Source organism: Phyllosticta citribraziliensis (assembly GCF_038025025.1).
Source record: "Phyllosticta citribraziliensis strain CPC 17464 chromosome Unknown J3D65scaffold_15, whole genome shotgun sequence".
NCBI lineage: Eukaryota > Fungi > Ascomycota > Dothideomycetes > Botryosphaeriales > Phyllostictaceae > Phyllosticta > Phyllosticta citribraziliensis.
This window is the reverse complement of record NW_027117352.1, coordinates 568,882-594,717: the sequence shown is the minus strand read 5'-3', so window position 1 is coordinate 594,717 and position 25,836 is coordinate 568,882. Positions and strand designations below refer to the sequence as shown.

Genomic DNA, 25,836 nt, shown 5'->3' with positions numbered 1-25,836 from the left:
GCGTCACGCTGGCGGTGGTGGGAGCCCGTCCATTTCCCTCTCACTGACTGACTGACTGACTGACTGACTGATTCCAGTCGCTGATTTCGCCTCGCCCCCCAAGCACGCAACCGAGCAGCGGGCGTTGAGGTGGTTGGGCGACTGGATTTTTCCAATTGCTCGCCCGCACACCCGAATGACGCATCCATCCATCCATTCGACGTGTGACGGCGAGTGGGGCCTTGCCTTGGGCCTTGCACACATCGAGCAACAAGCAGTTTGGCGTGCTGTTTGTCTGGCCCGCAGCGGACCTGGCAGGACAGAACCTGGCAGGACCTGGATCTGGATCTGCGCCTGGTGGTGGCCAACTTGACTTGGCCTTGGAACGGCCCCTGCGGCTGCATCTTAACACAACGTGCATGCATCATACCTAGGTACATGCGTACATACCTGTCCCTACATATATGAGTCGGGCGGTCGGTGTTAGGTTCTCCTGCCTATGTACACAGCACAGCACATCGGCGCTGTCGTCTATGGTCGTCGTCCGTGGAAACAAGATGAGAGGGCGACGCAACGCGACGACGCAGCGCAGAGCAGCGCAGTGCTCGACTGACTGACCGACCGACCTCGATCGAGCGGAGGGCTTGGAGTGACGATGCAGTAGGTAGGTACGTAGGTGGTCTAGGTACTGTACATAGACAGCAGCACAGACGGCCTTGCAGAAGAAAATAGCTTCCGTCGTCTCGTCGACCGAGCCACAGACAGCTGGCCAGCCAGCCGGCCGCTTGCGTGCGTGCTCCATCCATGCCTCCACGCCTCCACGCCGCCCAGCCACCAGACAGACAGAAACCTCTATCTATCGACGAAAGGAAAAACGAAACACCTTGTCGCGCAGTCGCCAGGCTCCTGGTGGGATAGTGGGGACTGTGCAAATGTAGATTGATGGACGAGAAAACAAATAACAAAGCGACCAGCCACCTCATCAACGCGCGCGTGGGTGGGGTCTGTTTGAGCCAGCCGGGCGCGCTGGAGGGTCTGAGAACCTGGGGATGGGGGATGGACGGACGCGAGAGCGCTGGGGTCGGCGGGTGGCCTTTGGTATGCTTGCTCGCCTGCTTGCTTGTTGCGGATGCTGTCGTGGTGCTTGTTTTGCGTGCTGGCTTTTGGGCCTGTTGGTGCGTCTCCAATTTTCTGACTCTTGCGCTGACGCCCTCCACGCCAAAACACCACAGCCCACGGCCCAAGCCGACGCAACAGCGACAGCAACAGCAGCTACGGCAGAGCAAATAGCAGGATTTCCGCGACCTCGACGAGCGCGTCTGTCGCCCGTCGCACTTGTCCACCACGCCCACCGCACTCGTCATCTAATTTTACCCACCTGTCGTCCTCCCCTCCATGAATCCATCCATCCGTCCGTCTGTCCGTCTGTCCGCCCATCTGGCCCCGCATCCGCTCCACCCTCGCACGCCCAAACTCCATCGATGACGCCGCACAAGACGGCCAAATACGCTGGCAGGCCCTGGCACCGCAGCACGCACGCACGCGTCCGACCTGGAAATTTCCTGAATCTGCGCGGTCGCGCCCGCAACCGCAGCAGCAGCAGCAGCAGCAGGCGCAGCAGCAGGCGCACTTTGCAACCTCTGCAATTCGAAAAACGCTGCGGAAAGAAAAGATTATTGCGGTGATTGGGGATGGGGAGGACGAGGGAGGACGGCCATGACGGCGTGTCGTCGATTCAAACTCGCACCCCGGCTCTCGCTCCGGTCCCAGAAATCAGAGGGAGGGATCCTGCCTGGGCTTGCCCTGGCTGCGGCCACGCCGCGCCGGCTGAGGCGTCGACCTCCTCCTACCACCACCACGTCACTACATTCCGTTTCTTCGCTCCACACCACCACCACCACCTCCTCGTCTGTCGAAAACGTCTATTCGTCGGTGGGCTGGCCGTCGTTCGCGCCATTCGCATTGCGTTCCTCCCGCGTTTGCACTCTCCCACGCCATACGCGTGCGGTCAAGACTGCCTCACCTCACGGGGTCATTTACTCCCGCTCCTTGCTTTAGCTCGGGGCTGGCTGCGGAGCGCAGAGGCGACGGATGGGCGATGACGAGACGGATTGAGGTGGCGAGGCGGATGGCGGCGAGGCCGACAGGTTGGGCGGTCGTTACGCAGGGCCCGTCAGTTCGATTGGCAGCTCTCCACCCCTTGGCTGTGGTGGGAAAGTGACTTTTCAACGATGCGACGCTGTGATGGGATTCGTCGCTGGATAGGCAAGCAAGCAAGTAAGTCTGAAGGCTGGGAGCAGCGTGCGCACAGAAGCAGCAGCCTTTTCTTTTCGTTTCCTCCCTCCGTCTCTCGCTTTTTCTTTTTCTCGGTCTTTTCCTTCTTTCGTTGCTTGTCGCGGTGACGCGATGCCGACAGCCGCGGCGGCCAGTTTCGAACGGCCGTCTCTGCACCACGTCAAGAGCGCCAGGCCGGGTAGGAGAGAGCGAATTTGCGCTGCCGCCTGTGCCACTGTGGCGCCGGCCGCCGCCTGTTTTGTCTCGTTTCGCATCAGCGTGGCACGGCAGCCTCTGTTTAATTTGTCGCTGGCTACACGGAGCCAGACCAACGACTCACAACCAGAGTTGAGGCGAAATATCAGGACGGTGCTGCTGCTGTTGAGCAACGTCGACGACATGAGGCGGCCAGGCCCTCTTGGTCGTTGAAGAATTGCACATGGGTGCCGTGGCGACGGCGATGCTGCCCGCGGCGGCCAAGCTGCAAAACAGAGGCCAAGCCTTGCGCCCATCTACACACGGCTATGGCGTTCATGTCCCCGCCGCTGCGCACTTTCGCTGCCCTCTGTGCGCCCACATCAAACAAGGCACGGCGCGCCTTGGTCTGACTCCAGCCTCTGGCTTGTCTCTCGCACACTCGTCGGCCACGGCGCCACGACCATGTGCGCCCAGCACTCAACATCTGGTCCACCAAGCCGCCGTTGTCCGATGTATGTGCGGCGTCCATCATCGATGCTCTGCCGAGCCACCGAGGCAGACGGTCCTGCGTTGATCGGACAGCGTCGACGGTCGATGCTCGCTGCCCGCAGTGAGGGGTGCATCATGCAGCGTCCATCGTACATGAGCCGCCATCGATCCTTATGCAACGATTGACAGGTCTACCGGCTGTGCTGTGTCACTCATCAAGGCTAGGCCACGCTGGGCCGGGCTGGCGTCTTGGCTGCCCGTTGCAGTCTGCGCATCTTTTGGGAGATTTCGAGGATGAGAAAATGGCGAGACGGCAGTTGAGCGAGGACTCATGAGGATGGACGGTACGGTAAGGTAAGAGATGTGATGAGCCGCGTGGGAGGTTTCTGATATTCTCCCATTCAGCCGCGGCGAGCAGCTTCGAGCGCGAGCGACACGTCCAAGTCCATGCTGGTGACCGACACCAACCAAGAACTTTCCACCCTGGCCCCCAGAGCGCCCACCGTCTTCCTGTTTGTGCCTTCAGTTGCGGCTATTTGACAATGCGACCACCACCTCGTCCACACTCGCCAGCCACACGGCACTGTACTGCAGTACATGCAGCCTTCAATGAGCGAGCGCATCGACGCATGCGAGCATGCTGCGAGTGGCTGCAGGGTGGGTGCAGTGACAGTGACAGCGGCAGCGCAGGAGGGCAAGCGGCTGTCCGCATCGCGGCAAGTCATAATTCGACACTCTGCCTCTGGCTCTGCTTCTATTCATGCACGGTGAAAGGTCAAGGCCAAGCGACCGCCCGTCAGAGCTGTCAACGCTGTCAAGCAGTTGCAGACCTAAGGGCACTACTGGCGAATTGGCGAACCAACAACCAAACCAACGAACGAAGCACGACGGCGTAGAGCCAACTGAATAAATAGCCGAGAAATTTTGCTGCATGCGTCACGGAGCTCCAACGCAGGATGTGGCTGCTGCGTTGGTCGTTGAGTGATTCTCGTCTTTGTCCTTGCTTCTGCTTCCAAGTGAAGGTTTGTGTCTTTTCCTCGCAGTGCGCTTCCGTCTCTCTGCGATGTGGATGAAGGACCTGCCCTTAAATCTGCCCCTTTTTGATGTTTGAAGGAAAGATTGAAAAGAGCTTTAGTGTCTGGTTATCAATTTGGCGTGTTATGGCCTTTGATCTCGGGTACTTCTTTCTTTTGATGAGTATTGGCGGATTGCAAAATATGGGACATGCATGTCAGTCAGTGATCAGTCACAAGACGAGGAGCTGGTGTTGGAGAGGAGTTGATTATTTCTGAAAAAAGACTGACGAGAGAAAACTACACAGCCGGGGGGTTGGAAAGGGGGAATGGTCTAGTGCTCTCTACAAAGTACCTTGAACACAGAGCAGGATCAACAACTTCAAGAGCATCCCGTCGACAGTGAGCCACCCTCATCAACCAACCAACCGCGCCATCTCCGCCCTCTTGACATACGCCATCATGGGCATATCCAACAGGTCCCCCTCGGCCATCTGCAACCCGCCACACCTCCGCACCGCCTCGCGCGCATACAGCGCCACGACCCACCGCCAATACGGATCCATGGCCGTCCACTCGGTCGCGAAGCCCGGCGCGCCCCAATCGCGCGCAGCAGCAGACGAAGACAAGGAGCTGCCGCCGTCCTTGGCCAGCGCGCGCAACGCCCGACACACCTCGGTCGAGCTCAGCATGCTCGCCATGGCCGTGTCGGCGACGAGCTCCTTGTACGCGCGCGCGAGCGGCCCCGCGCTGCGCTCGGCGACGAGCGCGAACGCGGCGGCGGCGTCGCGCACGTCGAGCGCGAGGCCCCAGGTCCAACGGCGCGGGGACCAGCCAGCATCGACATCGGCGGGCGTCATGGCGGAGCGGTCCTGCAGCGCTGGGAAATGCGGCAGCAGCTCGCCGCAGTCGAACTGGGCCCGGGCCTGCTCGTAGGCGACGTCGAGCGACGGGACGTTGAAGACGGGCGGCTGGGCGCGGTAGGCGTAGGGCGCGATGAAGGGGTTGCGCAGCTCGAGGCCGCCGACGGCGTTGGGGAAGAAGAAGAAGGCGTCGGGGATGGGGCGGGCGCCGGGGGGCGGCAGGGCCAGCGTCGCCGCGATGAGCGCGCGCAGGTGGTCCGCCAGGCACGTCGACGCCGTCGCGGCGAACAGCGCGTGCTGGATGCGGTCCAGCGTCTGCACCACGTTGGTGATGTGCTCGCGGCCCAGCGCCTTCTCGGGCTTGCCCAGGTGCAGGCCGAAGAAGTTGACGACGCTCTGGTTCCATACTTGCGCCCAGGAGAGGACGCTGCGGCAGGCGGCGAGTTGGCGGCTGACGTGCTCGATGTGTTTGGTGACGGCGGCGTCGTTGATCGTCCAGCGCTTTTCTGCGGCGTCAAGGACGAGCAGGCCCCATTTCACTTGGCCCTTGGGCAGTGATGGGTCCAGGCGAGAAGGGCCTTTGGTCCTGGGAGACAGGACTTTGGTTGCGGCAGTCCTTTCCATGTCCAACTTCAGGCCCATGACCGACGCAAACTCCTGGATGGCTTTCCACGCTTCCACGACGGTGCTTTCTTGACCCCAAATCCACGCGCCGTCGCGGCACCTGTAGAGATTCGTCCCCCCCGTCGCCACGTTGACTGCGTAATCGAGGCAGTACAAGACAGCCTCACAGAGAGCATCCGACAGGCCGTGAGCTTCAGGGACACCACACTGTCGCGGACGTCCCTCCGCGTCTGGTCCCTCGTCGCCCTGAACCAGGGGCGCCTCGAGGAACGTCTTGATGAACGAAGTCCACTTGTACGGCACCTTCAAGAACTCCAGCACAGCGAAGACTGTATCGTGGGGGAGCGTCGCTTTGAGCCGATCAAAGCTGACCGTCAAGACCGTGAACTCGTCGCAGAGCTTGAAGTTGAGCAGCATCTCGGCATTGAGAATGCGGAGCAGCGTCTGCTTGGTCTGCATCAGGTTCTTGCCTCCGTTGTTGACGGCAGCCAGGTCATCCTCGCCGTAGTACGGCGCGCCGACCGCTGAGCTGGATGGCAGGTTCCCCAGGAAAAAGTCACTCCCGAATTGATCCGCGCGGCGGAAGGCGATCGACTCGCGATCCAGCATCGCCTCATCGGGCGTGGTCCAGTTCCTATCCGCATGCTTCTTGAGCGCCTCTCTTAGACCGACCGCAAACTTAGACCCCAGAAACTGCCACACCAACGCCTGGCTAATATTCTCGTCCATGTACAGTTTGCAGTGGCCGTCGAGCTGCCTCCGCAGGCGCACATGAACCCCCTTTCCCCAGCCCACGACGTCCAGACTGCGGTACTCGGACTTGACAATGTCGAGCATCTGCAGCGCAAAGTCGTTGCTGGCCTGCAGGCTGCACAGCTGGTCCATTTTGTGGCCGGAGAAGAGGCCGCTGCGGAGGACGCCGCTGACAGCTTCGGCCATGGTCGCCTCGCTGAAGTCGATGGAGCAGCTCCATCTGCGCACGTCTTTGCGGAGGACGTCCATCTGGTACTTGTCGTCACCTTCAAAGATGCGTTGGAGGTAATTGGAGAGGGCGGGCTTGTCGACGGGGATGGCGGTGAACAGCAGCTTCTCCAGCACGCTTCGTTCGTCACGCAAGTCCTTGTCTTCCGTCTCGTTGATGCCGCTTTTAGTCTTGTCGGGAACCTCCAGGCTGAGGACATCCTGCTGCAACCCCAGCTCGCCAGGGTCGTCCGACTTCTGAACCCAATCGCGAACCAGCTCGCCAAACAGGCTGGAGCAGGCATACCTATCCGACTGCATATCCAGATTATCCGACAGATCCTTCCGCCACTGCACCAGAATGGACGCCGAGACGGACTGGTCGACGTTGGCCTGCTCGAGAAAGTCGATGATGTTGCGCGTGTACTCGATCTCGGTGTTGTACCTGATGACATGGCGGCGGTGGCCGTGGATCAGCAGCTTGATCTGCCGCCCGACGTTGGCCTCCTTCGCCATGGCCGACAGGATCTGCGCCTTCTGCGCCTCGAAGGTCGCGCGCCGGCGTTGCGCGTCGGCCAGTCGCCGTTCCATGAAGTGCTCCTGCGCGATGGGGCCAAGCATTGGCGTGCACCACTTGGGCGTGTTTGGGATTGCGATGCCTGGTTGTGTGCGTCAGAAAAGGGGACGGCATGGGAGGTATTCAGGAACTCACTGTCGTCGGCCATTTTCTTGATTTGGTTGAGTAGTGATGGGTTGATGAGGATTTGAGAGTAGAATTGTGGAGTGGCATGATGAGAGAGTGCCAGCTCTTATACGCCAGATTTGTCTGTGCTGATGTCCTGCCAGAGTCAATATTTCAACAATGTCTTGACCAATGTAAAATTGACTTGAGATCCCGAGACTCCCACACGGCTATGTCTTTGCCAATGTGGCGTGAGTTGGTCGGGGTTGATCCGAAGCGGAGCAGTCATGACCTCGTGCAGGTTTTGGAAAGGAACTTTCAATCCACGGCCTGCAGACCACTTCTACTTTGGATCTCACAAGAGGCCCGAGCCAAAAACTGATTCGTTGACTTGCTCTCCAAGAATGGTCAGCTGTCTCCAAACCCGAAGCCACAAAAGATAGCCGCCAACAACAACGAAAGACAGGAGAAAGCATCCAGCCCCCACCTCAGTGGACAGGACCACCGGACACGGCTCCTGTCATGTTCGGCTCAGGCAATACATCCTCTCTCAAAACGGCCCAAACCTCCTGATCCCACCACTCCCCGAACTTGAAGACCGACTTTATCAAGCACCCTTCACGTTTGAACCCATTCCTCCACAAAACCCTTCTAGCCGGGAAGTTGCCCTGCCAGCCCGAAGCTGTCTCTCGACGCAGAGTGTAGGCCGTGACGCGGCTCAAACCCAGAGTCCTGGAAAAGAGCGCTCGTAGGAATATGCCGACGGCCGATTTTGCGATGCCGCGACCCCAATACGGCTCTGCGATCCAAAAGGAAAGCTTTGCGCTGCGGTTCCTAACGTTGTACCCGGGTTTGACGCCGATCCCACTAAGCAGCGCGTTGCGTTCGTGTTGTTGGCAAGAGGTAATCGCAAAGTTGAGCGTGTTTCCCTAAAGCACGTCGACAGATCCGTCCGAATGGTTTCTGAGCTGGGGTATCTCGGCGTCTGTGAAAGGAGTAATGACCCGAGGCTGATTGAGAATCCAACGTTGGGCGTCGTTGTCTGTGTACGGATGGGGGAAACTGTAGGAAAAGTTTCTGGCTATAAGCGGATTGTCGGCGTGGTGCTGGAGTGCAGTCGCGTCTCGGATGTGATACGGGCGGATGATGCACTTTGGGCTCTCGGCATATGTAGGAGTTGGAAATGGGACCTCGGCGCACAACTGTTCTATACTTTTTTGAACAGCAGCCTCAGGGGTATAACTTTGGTAACGACTGTCAGCCGACTGAGTGTTGTCGCCCGAAAAAAGACTTTCCGTGGAGTCAGAGTTGCCGACTGGAAGGGGGCTATCGGCTGGATGAAGACTGCTGGCAGGAACAGGACTTTCTGCTGGATGAGGACTGGTATCTCGATGAGGACTGACGGCTGGAGAACTACCGTTTACTCGGCTATTGTCATTCGTGCCGTTTGTCGGACTCGGGGTGTTCATCGGACTGAAAAAGCCATCCGTTGCGTCAAAATCGTATGCTGAAACATGGGTGTTTTCGAGAATGCCATTGGCGGAAACGTTTTCATCTGCTGTCTGAAGGTGGACCCCGTTTGTCAAGTTTGCATCTGCCATAAGATGGTCGCCGTGTAAAACAGCATCTTCCCCGTTTCCTGGAGAGCCACCTCCCAGAAAGTTGTCGGTTTCAGGCAAGTGTAGGTTTGTCAGATCATTGGCGTCTACCATGAGATGGTTTCCGTTAAAAAAAGTATCTTCCCCGGTTCCTGGAACAGTGCCACCTCCCGGAAAGCTGTCGGTTTCAGGGAAGTACAGGTTTGCCAGAACGCTGTCATCTGCCATGAGATAGTTTCCGTGTAAAACAGCATCTTCCCCGTTTCCCGAAGAGCCACCTCTCAGAAAGCTGTTGGTTTCAGGCAAGTACAGATGTGCTGGACTGTTGTCGTCCAGATGGTCTCCATTTGCCATAGTATTGGTCCCGTTTACCGGATGAGTAACAACTTCCAGCGGATTGTTGTTTACAGAAAAATGTGGGTTTTCTGCAAAGATGTCATCCGTCATGACCTGGTCTCCATTTACAACAGTATCGCCCCCATTTCCTGGGACACTGCCACCGCCCAGAGGGCTGTCGTTTCCAGTAAGATGCGGGTTTTCCAGAGCGTCATAATCTGCCAGAAGTCTGTTCCACTCTGCTGAAAGACTCCTCTCTGCAAGAGCTTCGTCGTCTTGTTGCAGGTTGTCCCCATTTGCCAGGACAGTACCATCTGTCGGAAGATCGCCGTTGGTCATAGGATTGTGATCGTTCGATTCAGTATTGCCGTTCGTTTGAGCATTGCCATCCGCTGGAACCTCGTCAAGCTCGGACCAATCAACGGTTGCCACCTCCATGAAATCTCTCCATTCCGCATCGTCGAAGTTGTCCACAAAGTCGAATTTCGCTGCCAGAAGATTCCGCCGTGCTGCATCTGTCATGATTGCTTGAGCATCGCTGTCTGCCGGACCATTAGCGCTTGCTAGGATTTTACTCCGCTCAGAATCATGACCGTCTGCTATATCAACGCCTTCGCGAGGACTTGCGGGTTCCTCGATATTGCTCTGCACAGAGTCATAGCGGTATCTTGCATCAACGGCGTGGGGTGGGGTATTGCCGGCCCCTGTAGGACTGGAGAATTCAAAGTTCATAAAGGCGTCCCACTGCTCATCATCAACGTTTTCTGCATGGCTGCTGTTGGGCAGGGTATTGTCGAGTTCTTGAGAACGGGCGGATGCGCTTTGATTGCCCTTTGCCGGAGAGCTGCCCAAAGACTCGGCGTACGCTATAAGATTGATCCACTCGAAGAAATCGCCACTTTCTGGTAAACCAGTGTGAGGGTCTTCAAGATGGCGCCATGGCGAATTTCTGCCGCGCGGAGCAACATGACCGTTTGCTGCATGGGCATTCGTAGTAGTACCGTTCTGTGCGTCAGGGTTGTCGGTAGGATCCAAGAAGTCGCTTGGCGAGTCTTGCATGAAGGGCGACCCCATGATATCGTGTAAGACCAAAGGTCAGCAATAATTGAAACTGTTCGATAGCATTTGAATGAAGCACGTTGAAGAATTGCTCGGAAAGTGTTGGCTTGATAGTGAGGGACGGCGCAGGAGGTGGTATTTCCAATGGCAGTGCCGATTCTGCCACAGGTGAGAGGCCATTCTGCGTGGTTGAAAGCATTTTGGGACGGAAGGAGCCCATCCAGGGCGTCTTTGCCTTGATGTCGAAGTGCATGTGATGGTTTCCTTGGCAGTCACAGTCAAGTCAAGTCGGGGGGGGGGGGTTGATGTCGGTACGGGCTGACTCAGCAAGCAACCAAGGGCAACGGAACCTTGCTCGTCGACGCGTCGCCAGAACGCGTGCGAGCGCGTCTTCCGCACCTCACTCATCCTTACACCTCCAACCCTCAACACCATCTGCTCGCACCATCCGCCCCGAGCGCTCACACATGGCGCTCAAGACCTACTCGCGGCAGGGAAAGACATCTCGACCCACATACGAGCCACCGTCCAAGCGGCGGCGCGTTGCATCTCCCGACGCGCCCTCCACAAACGACAATGCGGCTCCCGCTCCCGTCGAACCGTCCAGTCCTCCGCTCCAGCCGCAAAGCTACGACGAAGTCTCAGAGCTTGCGCTCCCATCTTCAACACCGCCATCGTCACCTCCCGCCCCTCCACGGACCTCGCCCTCCCCGATCCTCCTCAAGCGCCGCCCCGTCTTTTCCTTCCTCGCCCGCAAACATGCCAAAACCGCCGACAGCACGACAAAAAAGTCCGCAGCAGCACCACTGCAACCGCGCTCCGCCAATGACGTTGCCACGCGCCGCAAAACCAGCGGGACGGCCAGGAAACAAACGCGCCTGACACAGCTCCAACTGGATCTCGGCACGGCCCCCGTCCAAAAGACGTGCCCGACATGCGGCATGGCGTACGTGCCGTCCAACAGCGAAGACGCAGCGCTGCACAAGGCCTTCCACGCGCAAAACGTAGGCGGCGTCGAGCTGGGGCGCGGCTTCGTGCGGGGCCTGACGGCGGCCCAGCGCGTGTGGGAGGGCCCGGACGGCGATTGCGTCGTCGTCGTGAGCCGGCGAGACGGCGCGGCGGCCAGGAATCGAGTCGCGCGCGTCATGGAGGTCGTGCGGGCGGAGCTGGGCGCCGTTGAGATTGCGGAGGCCGAGCTGTGGTCGCAGGTAGAGGTCGAGGCCGCACCGGCGCCAATACCAACAGCTAAACCTGCCGCGCCAGCGTCCGCATGCGCAGTGGAGGAGCGGCAGAAGGAGAGTGCAACTGCGCATGAACGTGTCGATGCAAAGGCGACCAGCGACTCCAGAAGCCCAGAGCCTTCTCCCGTCACTACGACGTCGACGACTGCCATGGCCGACCGCTACAAAGCGTTCCTCTACGTCCGCGGGACCAAATGCATCGGCCTCTGCCTGGCCGAACGCATCTCCTCTGCCCAATATCACTACCATCATGACGACGACGACGTCAAGCCCAGCACTACCACCCAAATACCATCCCAACCGACCATCCCTCCTCCCCTATCACACCCAACCCCTGCCTCTACCACCCTTCCTTCCCCCTCCCCACAAGTCCCCACACACCTCGGCATCTCGCGCATCTGGACGTCGTCCTCCCACCGCCGCGCCGGCGTCGGCAGCGCCCTGCTCGACGCCGCCGCCCGCTGCTTCGTGTACGGCTACGGCGCGCCGCCCGTGCCGAGAGATAGGGTTGCTTTTAGCCAGCCGACGGACATGGGGAGGCGCTTGGGCGTGCGGTGGGTTGGTGGAGAGGGGGGGAGGGGGTTGCTGGTGTACTGGTGATGTGACGACTGGAAAACGGCGTGAGAGAGGGGGATGGGGGGGGGGGGGGGGGGATGGAAAGGGGTGTACATATGTCAATACATACATATACAAAGTCAAGCAAGCAAGCAAGCGAGCGAGCGAGAGAGCGAGGCGAGTCGTATCCATCCCAACCCTCTACTACCATTGCTTCCCACTGCCACTTCTCCCCATCCGACAGATCAACTCGGACCAAACCAAACCAAATCCACTCACCACTCCTCCTGCATCCGCAGAAGATCAACCATGTAGATGTAGATAGACTCTTTCCTAGATACGCAGCCACGTAGATACAGTACACCCGAAACGCCATCCCATCCCATCCCATCCCGGCCCGGCCCGTCTGCTCAGTGTGCTGCCATCCGTATCCCATCCTGTCCGCCCTGCCTGTCAACGACGTGATGTGTGGCAGCTTCGACCGTCTCCTGCCAGCTGCCTGCCTGGGAGAAAGAGAGAAAGAGGGAGAGGGAGAGAGATCCTACATATGTGCACGGCAAGCATCGCACCCAACCCATTCATGGATCCACCCACCCACCCACGCACCAAACAAGGGCGCACAGCCAGACAAAGAGCCAGCCAGCCAGCCAGACACACAAACAGACAGCTAACTGACTCTCCTCCCCGCCGCCGCCGCCCCAGCGCCGCCAGCGCCGGCGCTCCTCTCCCTCAACGCCTCGACCTCTCGCTGCAGTTTATCCAACTCACTCAGCATATCGACGCTCTGCCTGTGTCTCTGGACCTGCCCCTGTGCTCCGCTGACACCCAACCCCACACCACCACCACGCCCCCCTCCCTCCTCCTCGTCCTCCTCTTCCTCGGCTCTGACCTCCCAAAGCCGCTCGCTCCCCGCGCTCGCCGTGCGACTGCGACTCTGGACGAGCGTCGGGCTGTTGGGGCCGGAATTGGCACCGCCGCTGCCGCTGCCGCTGCCGCCGTAGCCAACCGCAGCCAGGACGCTTGCGCTCGGACGGGGGAGGTCGAAGCTGCTCTTCGAGCTGCCGCGGCGCGGCGGGGGCGGCGGCGGCGGCGCGTTGTGGGCGCTGGTCGTCGTCGACGAGGGCGTCATTTCGAGGGCGGAGGAGGAGAGGCGGAGGGGCCGCGAGGCATGCTGGGCCGCGGTCGACGGGGCGGTCCCCGCAGCGGCCAACGCGGACGGGGTGGGTTGGTGGATGGACGAGGCGGTGGAGCGGCGCGACGAGGAGCGGCTGGGCGTGGCGATGATGGTGTTGGAAAGATCAGACGACGACGAGACGGACGTGGCGGCGGAGCGGCGGGCCGGGGGCGGCGGGGGCGGTTTACTTCCCGCAATACCACCACTACTGCTACTACCACCGCCTCCACTGCTCTGATTGAATGCCTGCGGCGTGCCCGGCGACGGCGAAGACGACGACGCGTTGGTGTCGGAGAACGGCTCGTCCGGGGCCGACGACGCCGACGCCGACGCCGACGTCGAGTTGCTCCGCGAGCGCGGTTCGGAAGCCACGGAGCGGAGCTGGCTGTACCGGCGGCTGAGCGGCGGGGTGGGCGGTTTGCGGCGCTGCTGCGACGGCGACGATGACGGTTGAGGAGGAGCAGCGTCTGGCGTCTCTATTGACAGCGCTTCGGCTTGCGGCACCACCGGCAGGTCCTTTTCGGCGTTTCCTGACGCAGCGCGCGGACGCGGCGGAAGCGGTTTGTTTACGTCCGATTGGGATCGCGGCCGGCCGATCGAGTCCTTGTTCTCCTGCGAGACGAACGAGGGCGCAAAGTCGGCGAACGACACCACTTGCGGCCCGCGTTTGGTCAACGTTATCGACTTGCCGTGCTTGTGGCGCGGCGGCGGGGGCTTCTTCTTGTCCGGCTTCTTCCCACCGCCGATGAGCGTGGCGTGGTCGTCATCATCCACCCCGTCAGACGCAGACCTCTCGTAGGAGCTGCGTGGGGAGTCGTCCCGTCCGCCGGCGTGTAGGGCCCCAAAAAGTGCGTGTCTCGAAATGGCCGACAGCTCGGCGCTGCCGCGAGTGTCGTCGGCGGAAGCCACGGGAGTTTGCTGAATCGTCGCCCCCGTCGACGTGGAGACGGCGTGTGATTCGGCGTCTGCCCTGCCCGTCAAGAGCAGCCGTTTGAACGAGTCGACGTCCATGGATGCCCGGGTAGCAGCAGCAGCCTTGCCAGACTGGCCTTGGGCGTCATTGCGAGCGGGCGGTCTGCGGGAGCCTTGCTCGATTGTCTCCAGCGTTCGTGCAAAGGGATTCGGGACGCCAGGGCTCGTGGGTGCCGAGTCCATGCTCGTGCGTATGTCGGCGGCGTTCGTCTTTAGCGGCGCGTCGTCTGGGTCGTCATCTCTCGCGGCGGGGCTGTCGTCGGATGGCTCGTTGGCGGTGCCGTCGGAATAGCTATCGTCGGCCAGATAGGCAGCTGGAGGAGGCGATCCGGCATGGTGAGAGGAGCTCAGTCGTCTCACGAAGACCGGATCTGGCCTTGGCTCTGGCTCTGGTTCTGGGCTCGACGTTTCCGGTGGAGAGGGCGGCGGCGAGGCGACACGAACGTGCTTCTTTGTCTTTGAGACGCTCGACACTGGCGGGCGGTCAGTCGCAGCTCACGATATTTGGGCAGCGGATGCGGTGGGGGGTTTACGGGGACCGTTGTTTCCAGAGTTGAAGGCGGTTCCGCTGAGTCCGGTGGTGGCGGTGTTGAGGGCGACGGAGCGGCGAAAGGGATTGCCGGACATGACGAGGCAGCAGAGCAGGGCAGGATGCGGGCAGAGCTAGAGCAGTATCATAGGTGCAGAGGTTGAAGAGAGGACATGCCGGGATCCAGGCATGTTGTTGGTTTGGGACTGGACAGAAGATGGATGGTGGATCACGGCGATCTACGCATCCCACGTCACACATCCCTGGCCCCCGCCCACCCGCCTTTACCCTACAGCTTTACTACACACCTACTTTACCCCACTGCTGCCGTGCGACCAGTGCTTTGTTGAACGTTGCGTCCCGTCGGAACTGGCGGACGACATCCGCTCTGGCGATGATGAATTCTCCCACGCCTCTCAAAAGGCTCGCGAGGCGCGGTTCTTTGCCCGACGTACGGCAAACTGACGCTACTGAGCACCTCACCCTAGCATGTGCTCGGAACATGCATCAGCGAAACAGAACCACTCCACCCATTGGCCGTCCGTTTGTCCCATTTCACCAGCCCGCAGCTATAGCCGGGTTGATCAAAAAAGACGCGGCTCCATCTGTCATCCCAATGGTGCCACAGCGACGATTCGTCACGCTGGACCCTAACACAGCCGCCATGCAAACCGGCGATGTCTGATTATTTCGAACATGCGTGCCACCTACCGCCCCTTGAACACCGGCTTCCTCTTCTCCATGAACGCCCGCAACGCCTCATTCCTGTCCTCCGTCTGCACCACCAAATCGTACATGCTATTCTCGACGGCCTCGCCGCCCGCGCACCCATCCACAGCCGCCATGCCCGCCGCAATCGCCACGGGCGCGCCCTCGCAAATCTCCGTCGCCAGCCGGACAGCCTCGCTCAGCACCTTCCGGCGCGGCGCCGCCGCATCGCCGGCCACGTCCTCGGGCAGCACCTGGACGAGGCGGTCGCAGAGCCCCAAAAAGTACGCCTCGGGCGCCGCGACGCGCCGCCCCGTGAGGATGAGGTCGCGCGCGCGGTTCAGCCCCACGAGCGCCGGCAGCCGGTACGTCCCCCCGGCGCCGGGGATGATGCCCAGCCGCGTCTCGGGCAGCGCGACCACCGCGTTGCTGCTGAAGACGCGGAAGTGCGTGGCCAGTGCCAGCTCGAGCCCGCCGCCGAAGGCTAGCGACGACACGGCCGCGATGGTCGGGATCGGGAGCCGCGAGAGCGACGTCAGCGTGCCGCGTAGCGAGCTGAGGAACTCGTTGGTCCTGTTGTTTGCGCGTCCGTCAGCCAAACACAGGTCGTCGACGAGGTAGTAGTATAACATTTTGCGGGGACGCACTGCTCAGGCGTAAAGGTCGCGCGCTCCTTGAGATCCGCGCCGGCGCAGAAGCTGGCATCGACGTCGCTGGCGACAATCAGCGCGCGAGTAGTCTGATTCTGGCCCTGGCCCTCCTTGGCCACCTGGTCGACGTGGTGCGCCAGCTCGGCCAGCAGCGCCTTGGAGATGGCGTTGCGCGACTCGGGGCGGTTGAGCGACAGGATGCGAATGCTGCCGCAGTGGGGCGCGGGGATGCTCGTGAGCTTGACCAAGGGCCCGGGCGAGCTGGAGCTCAGCCGGACGGCATGGCGCAGGCGGCCGTGTTGGAGCAGCGTCCGGGCGAAGATTGAGGAGCGAGGGAGCACTGGTGCCATGGTGTTGACGGTTTCGCTCTGGATTGGATTGCCCCGCCCTGCAGCAAGCAAGCAAGCTTGACAAGACCTAGCTCCTCCGCCGCCTTGTCAGTGCGCCAACTTTGCCCCGAGCTTTCTCCAACCAGCTGCTTTGGATTGTCATTGGCGTGTGACGGTGACCTATCAAATTCACGGACACTAACTGCACACGTAATGATTTCACATAGCAAATCAACGGATGAATTCCACACTGACCAGCTCCTCAAACCGGGGGAACGGGCGAAAAAGCCTGCTGCTACAACTACTGACTACCAATTGGAGCGCCCGCGGTGCCGACTGGACTGGGCAAGCTCTTGTTGACCGGGCTGGCCGGGTCAGCCTGACTGCCAGCCCTGCTGCCGCTCCCGCTGCCGCTGCCGCTACCCCCGCTGCTGCCGCTGCTGCCCTTGCGCACGTCGACATTGACCATTGACGTGTTGAACGAGCCAAACTGGCCGTTGCTAAGAGAACCCAAAAACGCAGGGGCCATCGACGGAGTGTAGGCTGGAGGCGGGTCGACGTTGTGATCCGTAAAACCACTCATGTCCGAGAGCATGGAGCTGGAGCGACCGCGGTTCTCGCGAGGAAGAGACACGGGCGTGCCATTCAACTGCCCAGCCAGCGGAGGGAATTGGAAAACGGGCGTGTAATTGTTGGTCGTGGATCCCGTGCCAGGCAACGGACCTTCGGGAGTCGTCGGGACCGACGGACCCGCACCCTGCTGCAGCAGGTTCTGCAAATGCTGAACTTGCTGGTTCAAGTACAAGGTCTTACTCTGAAGGTCCAACGCCTGGTTTTCGTTGGCAATGATTTGGCTGAGGTACTGCTGCTCGTGCGTGGCTCGGGAGGACATGAGGGAAGCACGATCGTGAAGCTTGCGGGCGTGCGCACTCTGATCCTGGGCATTGAGCGTGCTGAGGCGATCGTGCTGCTCGTTGAGCTTCGTCTGGCGGCTTTGGAGGCGCTCTCGCTTCTTGACGGTCGACGCGTATTCGGTTTCGGCAGACGCGAGTTCCCTCTCGAGTTCGCTCGCAGTCCGCTTCAACTCCTCCTTTGCCCTGGCCAAACGGTCCTTTTGACCCAGCCACTTCTTCTCAGCAGCGCGGTACTCGTTTAAATCGGCTTCGGGGATCTTGGCCAGAGTCGAGTTTTGCAGGGCCATCTCAGCGGCGGCCTCTTCAGCCTGACGAATCGCCTCGGACAGTTGACGCTTCTTTTGCTTGAGCCGGTCATCGTTACCACCGGACGTCTGAATCTTGCTTTCGACGGCGTCGACTTCCTTCTTGGCTGCAGCAAGGGCTTTGCCGTGCGACTTTTGATTCCTCTTTTGCTGGCTCTTCAGCTCCTGCAACTCGTGCTCCAGGTTCGAGACGTTGTTCCTCAGCAGCGTGCGGGGTGACTGCGGGCGAAGGGACTGATGCACCGGCGGTGAAACAGCAGCTTACCAAACGCGTCAGCCTCTCGTGAAACGGAACAGCAAAAAGATCATACCTTGTTCGGCGCTCGGGGCAGACTGGGTAATGAGGCTCGTGGCGTGAAAGGTCGTCCGATCGACCGTCCTCACAAACTCACACTTGTAGTTTTGCGAGGACGTGAGACCGAAAATCTTGCCAAACCACTTGCCCGTAGACCCGTCGCTTGTCCGGTTGTCCGACCCAGCCTCTGTGATGCTCGTAGACGCCCAGTTGGTGCCGTTGAGCCGCACGTAAAACGGCTTCAACTTGTCGATCCCTGCCCCAAGACTAGACTCCTGCTCTTCACCTCCATTTTCCTTTTCAAAATTCTTTTCCGCCGCGTTGGCCCAAAAGGTAATCTCCGTTGCGCCCACATCCAGAATCCAAACCCGATCCTCCCCCGTTCGATAATGAGCGTTGCCTATGTGATTAACATCCGTTGAATTCGCCTCGTGGCTGTCAGTAGAGTCGTTGCTCTGCTGAACCTCCTTCCAAAATGTAACTTTTGTACTAGCAATAGCGGCCCAGAAAGGCTGTTGGCTCCTGACTTGGGTTGCTTGTCGCTTCTTCTTCTTCGAACTGGAACTGAAAGACCTCTCTCTTCCGTCGCCTGCAGGGGACGGGCCAGGATGTCGGCCATCGGCGGAGGCGCCTATGCTGCTTTCGATGGCTGAGTCGGGGGTACTCCGGGGAAGCTGGGTGGCCAAGGTGCCGTCCGCGTCAGGTCTCCTGCTCGTCGTTGTTGGAAGAGATCTGTCTTGCTTGGCAATGAACCAGCGGCGCCCGAGGCGAAGTATTCCTTGGGAGAGAATGTGCAGTCCCAGAACGGATCGGGTCCAGCCGTGAGACATGTGTGACGGTTCGGGGTACATGGACTCAGCCGCCGGGGGGCTTAAGACGTGGAAGCCGCCTTTGGACAGGACAAAGTGAAGGTATTTCAAAACGTAGTGCCGAATGGATCGCTGATGATATGCGTGAGACAAGAATATGATTCCTCCGCAAACCAGCACGCTCTGCGAGACGCCGCCTTTGCCAGCCGCCGCGCCTCCCAGGGAAATGGCAATGACGGCCTGGGCCAAGTCGAAGGCGATGCCCTGAGCAAACATGGGGAGGAAACCCCAGATGATCAGGGCGAACAAGTCGCAAATGACAATTGTGCCCAGCGACGGCATTCCTTGGGAGCCCTTGAAAACCTCGCTGAAACTCGGGAGACTGGAGAGAGAGGCGGTGCTGCTGGGAGGGACGAAGGTGAGGGTGGCGAAGAGCAGGTGGATGACGGTGAGGACGGTCGAGGGCAGCTGGAGCAAGATGATGAGGATGGCGACGACGTCCCAGACTGGACACGAGGAAATGATGGTCATGGCCGTCGAGGCAGAGCTGGATTTGTAGGCGATGGAGCTGCGGCGGCCATTGGCGGGCGAGCGTGGCAGCGAGGGTCGCGATGGAGCGTCGAGGGCGCCATTGACGGCGTCCAGGCAGGCGCTGTCGTGGGAGGCCTCGGACGCGGTGCGGTCCCTCGCAGGCTGGAGTCTCGTGGCGGCCAAATCCTCCGGCATGGCTTGTTCTGACAATGTCGCGTGCGGCAGAGCATGGCCAGGCCCGGTCGAGTCGACGGGCAAAGTCAGATCAGGGCGCGTCGGGTGCGGCGGAGCGGGGGAGGAGTTTCCATTTGCGAGGGCGTGCGAGGGCGAGGAGGAGGGCGAGGGCGAGGGCGAGGGCGAGGGCGACGAGTGGGACGCGGCGTGGAGGTTGTTGTGGGAGCGTTGCTTGGGGATGCGCCTGCCGGGGAGAGCGAGGCCGTTCTCATGCTTGTGTGTGTTGGCCGCGTTCCTCTTGGCCTTCGGTGGCATCAGCGGCCCGCGGACGACGGCTTGCAGGACCCAGGGCCGGCTCGACGACAGCAAGAGCGTGCGACAAGCCGAGCTGGGGTTCCAAGCCCTTTTTTGCGAAGGGGGGGGAGGCTAGAGGTCGGTGGGGGAGGGTGGGCGGGAGTGGCGTCGGGGTGGGTGGTGAATAGGTAGGTTGTAAGGTTTTTGAAACGAAGAGACGGACGGGGAGATGGTCTGGTCTGGTACTGTAGGTACTGTAGCTTGGACCTCTCACGGCAGTGCGTCGGGGTCGGGGTCGGGGGGAGCGTGCTGAGGTCTGAGGAGGAGTAACTACAAGTACTGGTAGGCCGGCGACAGGGCTTGGTGCCGGCCCATTGTGCCCTGAATATTTTTTCCTTTTCGTTTTTCATCGTCTCGATACTATTTCCGTTGGTCGGGCGTGTTTAATTAGCTGGCCGTTCTGTTGCCTCTGTTCCCATGTCGACATGCCCCAAACTCGGCCTAGCTGCGGTCTTCTCTCCTTCGGTTCACCTCACACTCCTCACTCGTCTCCCCTGGGCTGGCTCACCTCAGGTCCTCCTTCACCGCATACTCTGTACTTGTACATTATTATTACACCACCCTCTCCATCAGCATCGCAACATGCCGTCTTATCATGACTCACCCGCCCTCCAGCGTATCACGCCCCTCTGCGTCTGCCGCTCGCCGCTGAACAGGCCTAGTGGGCAGTGAGCTGCACTCTGCCCGCAGCCCTTGATCCCGGGCCGTGGTCAGGTTGCTCCCCAACTCTACAGTCGCTAGGAAATGATCACCACCCTCGACCAATTGCTCCACCTCTACATCCGCCCGCTGCCCGCCTTGTCGTCCTGCTGCCGTGCTGTTGCTGTTCCTTGCCATTGATCACGCGCCATGGTTGGAAGTCTTGGGTTGGTCGCTTCTGCCTGCTGCTGTGCTGTTTGCTGCCATCTTGTATCGTCTTCATGCATTCCCCTCTTTCACCACGTCCTCCTTCTGCTCAGCCTGCTCAGCACTTGCCGCAGTCCCCAAATCCTCGACAGCGTCTTGTCCCTGCACCTCCTTCTGCTCCACCTGCTCAGCACTTGCCGTAGTATCCAAGTCCTCGACAGCGTCTTCTCCCATCACCTCCTTCTGCTCCACCTGCTCAGGAATTGCCGTGGAACCCAAGTCTTCCACTGCATCCTCTCCCACCTCTTCCTCCTGCTCAGCCTGCTCGGGCATTGCCGCAGTCCCCAAGTCTTCGACGGCACCCTCTCTGTCCCAGCTGCTCTTTTCAATCGATCGCAACTCATCCTCAATCTTACTAATCTTCTTTTCCGTGTGAGCCCGCAGCCTTTCCTGATCCATCATCATCGACAGAAAGTAGTGTGCAACGAGCTCGTCGAATCTTTCCGGCTCGGGGACGCGCACTCTGGCCACAAAGGAAAAGCTTGCCGTTGCCTGTGCGATCACTCTCTCCTGCCGCGCGCTCACCACCAGACTGTCAATGCTAAAGTGGTTTTGCATGGTCCCGTCCGGCCTGACGAATCCGGGCCGCAGCCGGTGGCAGACTGTCAGATTGCCCGTCGGCCCACGCTGCACGTCAAACGGCGGTCAGCAAGGCCATCGCACGATGAGTCTCGGGCGTCGACTTGCCTGATCAAATATGCTGGTGTGCAATTCGTTGGTCTCGATGTCGTACGGTCCGTGGGGATGGTGGATAGAATTCCAGATTACCGGCAGCTTCTCTTTGCCCCTCACGTGGCCGAATTTTGACATGGTGAAATTCCGGAACCAGTACATTCGCTGGTTCTCCAGCAATGTTTCGTACACGAAATCATCAAAGTGACCTACAAGACGACGTTTGTCAGATGAGAAAACCAAGGAAGCTCTGTTGCAAAGGTCATGATACCCTGAACGACTCTTTCTTAGCGGATTCGTCCTGACGCTAATTGATGGGACGATTGAATCTTACTTTGGTGGTCTGTAATCAAAGGCAAGAACACCATGCGTCAGCCCCAACCCATCAATCTCCATGTTCAGGATGTTCACGCACCAGCGCCCGCTTGAGCAAGGGATGTTGACCGCGGACCAGGAGCGAGTAGGGTTTGCCTTCGTTGAACGAGAAGCCATATCTTTTCAAAGTCAAGCCGCGCCAGCCGGCAGTCTCAGTGTCAGCACCCAGGGTCCTGAGCAGTTTGCCCGCCTGGCGCACCCTCGGCGTGACCAGACCGAACGAGATGCACCTGCCGAGACGGCTCCTGACCGAGGAGAGCCAGCCGCCGTCCTCGCCGATCACGATGCGCGGGTTTGGCTGGAACTCGGGCACGTCTGCGATTTCTGCCGGCCAGGCCTGGCCCAGCTCGCTGGACAGCAGCGTCTTCTGCCATGACCATGACCGGAATCGCGTCACCCACCCGGGGTTCTTGGAGAAGTCGAATCTGAGCTTCTGGGGGAGCGCGTAGGGCGACTCCCATCTTTCCAGGAGTCTGCTGGTGGGGCGCATGCTGCTGGTGGTGGTGATGGGGCGAGAAAAGGCAGAATGGACAAAAAGACGACGAGAAGAGAAACAAAGAACAGGACGACGGTTGACGAGCCGCGAAATGTACCGAAGCGCGTAAATGGAACGACAGCCTCCCCGACGCTGTAAATGGATGATGGCCGGTTCGCCTCAGAGTCGATTTCGCGTCGTCAGGTTGGCGCGTGGCGCGCGGCGGGATTGATTGCCCTCCCCAGCACTGCACTAGCCACTCACTCAGGCACGGCACGGCCGCATCCTCTCCACTGCCCCCTCCCTCCCTCAGCTCCTCCACACCTCACCCACTGCACTGCTCGCGCCATGCATGTCTTCGACGTCATTCACAGCCACTGCCGAACGTAAACCCAACTTCGACGTTTACCTACCTTATCCCCTCCTCTCTGCAACCACTGACTCGACTCGTCCAAACTTTTCGTTTTCCACTTTACACTTCGCCAACCCGAGTCTGCATCCTTGCCCATCCTCGCGGAGACATTGTCTCTCTCACCTCTTCAATTCCAGCACACCGCCATGACCACTCCCCCCATCAACACCACCCTCCGCCACCAAGTCATCCGAATATACAAAGGTACCATTTTCTCCTCTTCCCCCTCCTCTCCTTTCCCGCTCCCCAATCACACCCAACACCCTCTCTAACACACACTCCAGAACTCCTCTACCTCGGCCGCGACTATCCCCTCGGCTACGCCTTCTTCCGACAGCGCCTGCACCGCGCCTTCGCCAGCCAAGCGGCGCTGCGCGACGAAGAAGCCATCAAGCGGGGCATCGCGCGGGCCGAGTACGTCAAGAAAGGTGCGTTGTGTTGCCTGCATTTACCTATCCGCAACCATCTGAACATCTGGCTGATTGCCGCATATAGAGGTCGAAGCGCTGTAAGTACTCCAGCCTTAGACCATTGGCGGGAGAGCATGTGTTGGGAGTACAGTACATGAATGAACAGGTGATGTGTTTTCATCTGTGCAGAGCGAGGCGGGCTGACGTCTGCCTCGATTGGGCGCGGCCATCAGGTACTATCTCAAACGGTATCGCACGCTGCGGCAGCGCTATGACAAGACGGCGTAGCAGTCGTCGTGGCGTCGAACGCACTGGAGCCATGACCACCGCAGCAGAGTTCCTGCTTCGAAAGCGACGATGATGAGAAAAAGATTGCGTAAACTGTAAATGGGTATAGAGCACCGCTACCACTACCTCCCTACTCTCTCCCCTTCTTCGTCATCCTCTGCTTCTTCTTCAGTCGTCGCTTAGATGCGCGTCGCCCACCACGCGCCCATCTCCAAACACTCGCCGCTCGACGCCCCGCGGTTCTGCACGAGGTCGTCCATCATCCAGCCCCACCACCGCTGCCACTCCTCCTGGTTCTTGCCGCTGACCTCCTTGAGCAGCGGCTCCAGCCCCTCGACAAACTGAATCACCACCGTGAGCGCCGTGCGCCGCAGCGCCGCCTGGTCTTCCGTCAGCACCGACTCCTCGCCAGAGCTCGTCTTGTTGGTCGTGCTGGTCGTCGACGTGAGCTCGCTGTCGCGGCGCTTCAGCGCCCCTAGGCCGCGGTCGACGTCGCGCTCCCAGCGCATCTCCCCCAAGGGAACCGCGATGCGGCGGTATCCCACGTCTGACAGCGTTTCCGGCTCTTGTAGCAGCAGTTCCAGGATGCGCGAGCACGGCATGGCGTAGAGCTTCCTGTTGTCAATTGCATCGTGCAGCCAGGTGGTGACTTCTCCAAGGTACTTGTTTACAGGGTTGGCAAAGGGGGTCGAGGGCGAGATGAGAAAGGTGGCAGTTTCGGCGGCAACCTCGTCGTCTTCGGCGTTCTGGCCCGGCGGAGGAGGCGGGTGTGGCAACAGAGAGCGGATTCCGTAATCGCAGTCCCAGAGTTCCAGTTTGCCGCCAATGGCAGTGACGCGAATGAATTCCTCGAGCGACGTCTGAGACGGCAGCCCCACCGGAATCACCAGCCCCAAGTCCTTGCACATGACAATGTCGAACTCGCCATCTTCAAAGGGCAGCGGCGTCTTGCGGAGATCGTGCTGGACGAAGCGCCAGTTGATGCCTTGCTTGCGCAGGTCTGCGGCGACGGGGACGATGTCGAGGCCGACGAACTCGACGTCGTGGATGCCCAGGCTGGCGAGGTACTCGTGGCAGAGCGAACTCCAGTAGCCGCTGCCGCAGCCGACCTCGAGCACCCTTTTCGGTGGTTTTTCCTTTATCTGCGGCGAGCAGAGGGCCTTGCCGAAAATGGTGGTTTGCAGCAGGGTGTAGAGGTTCTGGCGCTGCAGCTCGGGGAGGTCGCATGGAAGGGGGTAGGGGAGGTCCCTGAGATAGCGGCGGCCATGTCGGATGACGAAGGGGGTCTGCAGCGACGCGGTGCTCTCGCCAGTCGAGTGGGTCGAGGAGCTGCTCGTCGAGCCGCGGGCGGCTTCCATGGAGGCCAGCGGGGCAGTCAAGTAATTTCCCTGTGGCGGCGCACTTGGGTTGCTTGTCGTGGATGTTGCGGCGGTCAGGAAACCTCCCAGGTCGGCATTTACAGCAGTAGTAGTGGCCGTCGTCTTGTGTCTGCGAAGCTGAGCGGCGGAGACATTTGGGTAGCGGTACTAGTCTCGGGCCTTAGCAAAGAAGCTCTGATCTTCCAGCGGCAGCTGAACCCCTGATGCCGCAAAACGGCGACAGGGTGAGTAGTCAGGCTTTACCATATACCATTCCATTTCTGCAGGTCGGCCCGCTCGCAGTCTACGTGCTGTGCCCCACTGCTGCCGTCCACTCGTCGGACTTTGTATTCGCTCGTACGTCGGTCAGAGGTCCGCTGCCCGCAGCAGCGCGCGGGGGAGATGAATCGTCGCCTTCAAGCTGAGGATGCGCGGGCTGGCGAGGCATGGATGTTCCGAGGGGTTGTTCAAGGAAGAGACGAGACAGGGGACGGGCGGACGAATGATGTGGGATGAGAGGCGGAGTTGGTGGAATGGTTTAGGTCGAGTGGTCGCGAAGAGCCGTGGTCGTGGATGACCGTGACAGCGTGCTTCCGTGACGACAGGAGAGCCAGCGACTGGACGACCTGGAGATGAGGCTCAGCTGGTAGGCGCCAGTTGCACGCAGACCGAGGTGTTAGCGCTCCAATCAATCTTGTGCTGAAGCGCAGGACGCGGTTCTCCAGGAGCTGCCAGAGTCGGCCTCAGGCCGCTGTGGCGTTCCAGAGCATGCTATGGGCGCGGCGCAGGCGTCCAGCACCCACGGTTGAGCTGATCCAAGGCCATGGGCCGTCGGTAACCAGAAAGTAGAGTCGCAGAGCACCGCACAGCAGACAGGAGAGAAGACCTGAGAATGAGAAATAGGCAGAGCAGCTAGGCTCTGACGTGAGACGCAAGCAAGCTCATGTTTCCAGTGTTGTTTGGTCAGGCAGCTAAGGCATGCATCTTTTCTTGGCGCCAGCGCCGGCGGGACCTATGCCTGGTCACGTGCAGGGGCGGCAACGTTCCAGTTCCATGTGCGCTCGAGCGAAGACAGCGGCCAACACCATCAGCCAACGATTGCACCTCTCGTCGTCTCCAGCATTCTTTGCTCTTCAGCGCCTTGGAGCCATTGCTTACCGCTGCAGCATCCGGTAGCTGCTCTGCTCCCTCGAGTCTCCAAAGATCGTCAAAGGTCCGTCTCGGTCGAGTCTCGTCATCGAGCCACCACGCCGTCCAACCTCGACGCCAACCTGTGCTGACTTGCTCACCCCTACAAAGTCTACAACTCCTCGGTGCTTCTGCCG

General features: G+C 60.1%; 10 protein-coding genes across 10 annotated transcripts; 2 read left to right on the top strand and 8 right to left on the bottom strand.

The window, feature by feature from the left end:
- Positions 1–2: 2 nt before the first annotated feature.
- Positions 3–1,653, bottom strand: J3D65DRAFT_641795 (uncharacterized protein). The gene is made up of 2 exons (XM_066801918.1): positions 430–1,653; positions 3–371 (listed from the first exon to the last, which is right to left on the bottom strand). Exon 1 carries the CDS (start codon positions 1,341–1,343, stop codon positions 477–479), a length of 867 nt encoding a protein of 288 aa, XP_066650332.1. The 5' UTR covers positions 1,344–1,653; the 3' UTR covers positions 3–371; positions 430–476.
- Positions 1,654–4,102: 2,449 nt separating this feature from the next.
- Positions 4,103–7,516, bottom strand: J3D65DRAFT_164756 (uncharacterized protein). Its single transcript, XM_066794195.1, has one exon. The coding sequence runs from the start codon at positions 7,019–7,021 to the stop codon at positions 4,370–4,372; it is 2,652 nt and encodes an 883-aa protein (XP_066650331.1). The 5' UTR covers positions 7,022–7,516; the 3' UTR covers positions 4,103–4,369.
- J3D65DRAFT_688715 (uncharacterized protein) lies at positions 7,168–10,090 on the bottom strand (the record flags this gene model as incomplete). Its single annotated transcript, XM_066803870.1, has 2 exons — positions 7,168–8,011; positions 8,507–10,090. 2 exons carry the CDS (start codon positions 10,088–10,090, stop codon positions 7,571–7,573), a joined length of 2,025 nt encoding a protein of 674 aa, XP_066650330.1. The 3' UTR covers positions 7,168–7,570.
- A 382-nt stretch (positions 10,091–10,472) lies between these two features.
- On the top strand, positions 10,473–11,916 carry J3D65DRAFT_681476 (ESCO1/2 acetyl-transferase-domain-containing protein; the record flags this gene model as incomplete). Its single annotated transcript, XM_066803735.1, has 1 exon — positions 10,473–11,916. Exon 1 carries the CDS (start codon positions 10,543–10,545, stop codon positions 11,914–11,916), a length of 1,374 nt encoding a protein of 457 aa, XP_066650329.1. The 5' UTR covers positions 10,473–10,542.
- A 506-nt stretch (positions 11,917–12,422) lies between these two features.
- J3D65DRAFT_163772 (uncharacterized protein) lies at positions 12,423–14,803 on the bottom strand. Its single transcript, XM_066794193.1, has 3 exons — positions 14,551–14,803; positions 13,221–14,490; positions 12,423–13,151 (listed from the first exon to the last, which is right to left on the bottom strand). Exons 1-3 carry the CDS (start codon positions 14,642–14,644, stop codon positions 12,539–12,541), a joined length of 1,977 nt encoding a protein of 658 aa, XP_066650328.1. The 5' UTR covers positions 14,645–14,803; the 3' UTR covers positions 12,423–12,538.
- A 104-nt stretch (positions 14,804–14,907) lies between these two features.
- Positions 14,908–16,005, bottom strand: J3D65DRAFT_641783 (ClpP/crotonase-like domain-containing protein). Its single transcript, XM_066801917.1, has one exon. The coding sequence runs from the start codon at positions 15,884–15,886 to the stop codon at positions 15,254–15,256; it is 633 nt and encodes a 210-aa protein (XP_066650327.1). The 5' UTR covers positions 15,887–16,005; the 3' UTR covers positions 14,908–15,253.
- Positions 16,006–16,345: 340 nt separating this feature from the next.
- Positions 16,346–19,490, bottom strand: J3D65DRAFT_641778 (uncharacterized protein). Its single transcript, XM_066801916.1, has 2 exons — positions 17,764–19,490; positions 16,346–17,712 (listed from the first exon to the last, which is right to left on the bottom strand). Exons 1-2 carry the CDS (start codon positions 19,280–19,282, stop codon positions 16,535–16,537), a joined length of 2,697 nt encoding a protein of 898 aa, XP_066650326.1. The 5' UTR covers positions 19,283–19,490; the 3' UTR covers positions 16,346–16,534.
- A 1,043-nt stretch (positions 19,491–20,533) lies between these two features.
- Positions 20,534–22,058, bottom strand: J3D65DRAFT_672347 (uncharacterized protein; the record flags this gene model as incomplete). The annotated part of the gene is made up of 4 exons (XM_066803490.1): positions 20,534–21,148; positions 21,290–21,402; positions 21,528–21,536; positions 21,605–22,058. The coding sequence occupies 4 exons, from the start codon at positions 22,056–22,058 to the stop codon at positions 20,534–20,536; spliced, it is 1,191 nt and encodes a 396-aa protein (XP_066650325.1).
- A 543-nt stretch (positions 22,059–22,601) lies between these two features.
- J3D65DRAFT_672346 (uncharacterized protein) lies at positions 22,602–22,967 on the top strand (the record flags this gene model as incomplete). The annotated part of the gene is made up of 3 exons (XM_066803489.1): positions 22,602–22,659; positions 22,740–22,883; positions 22,951–22,967. The coding sequence occupies 3 exons, from the start codon at positions 22,602–22,604 to the stop codon at positions 22,965–22,967; spliced, it is 219 nt and encodes a 72-aa protein (XP_066650324.1).
- Positions 22,968–23,189: 222 nt separating this feature from the next.
- Positions 23,190–24,925, bottom strand: J3D65DRAFT_163570 (S-adenosyl-L-methionine-dependent methyltransferase). Its single transcript, XM_066794192.1, has 2 exons — positions 24,783–24,925; positions 23,190–24,641 (listed from the first exon to the last, which is right to left on the bottom strand). The coding sequence occupies exon 2, from the start codon at positions 24,509–24,511 to the stop codon at positions 23,333–23,335; it is 1,179 nt and encodes a 392-aa protein (XP_066650323.1). The 5' UTR covers positions 24,512–24,641; positions 24,783–24,925; the 3' UTR covers positions 23,190–23,332.
- Between the last annotated feature and the right edge of the window lie 911 nt (positions 24,926–25,836).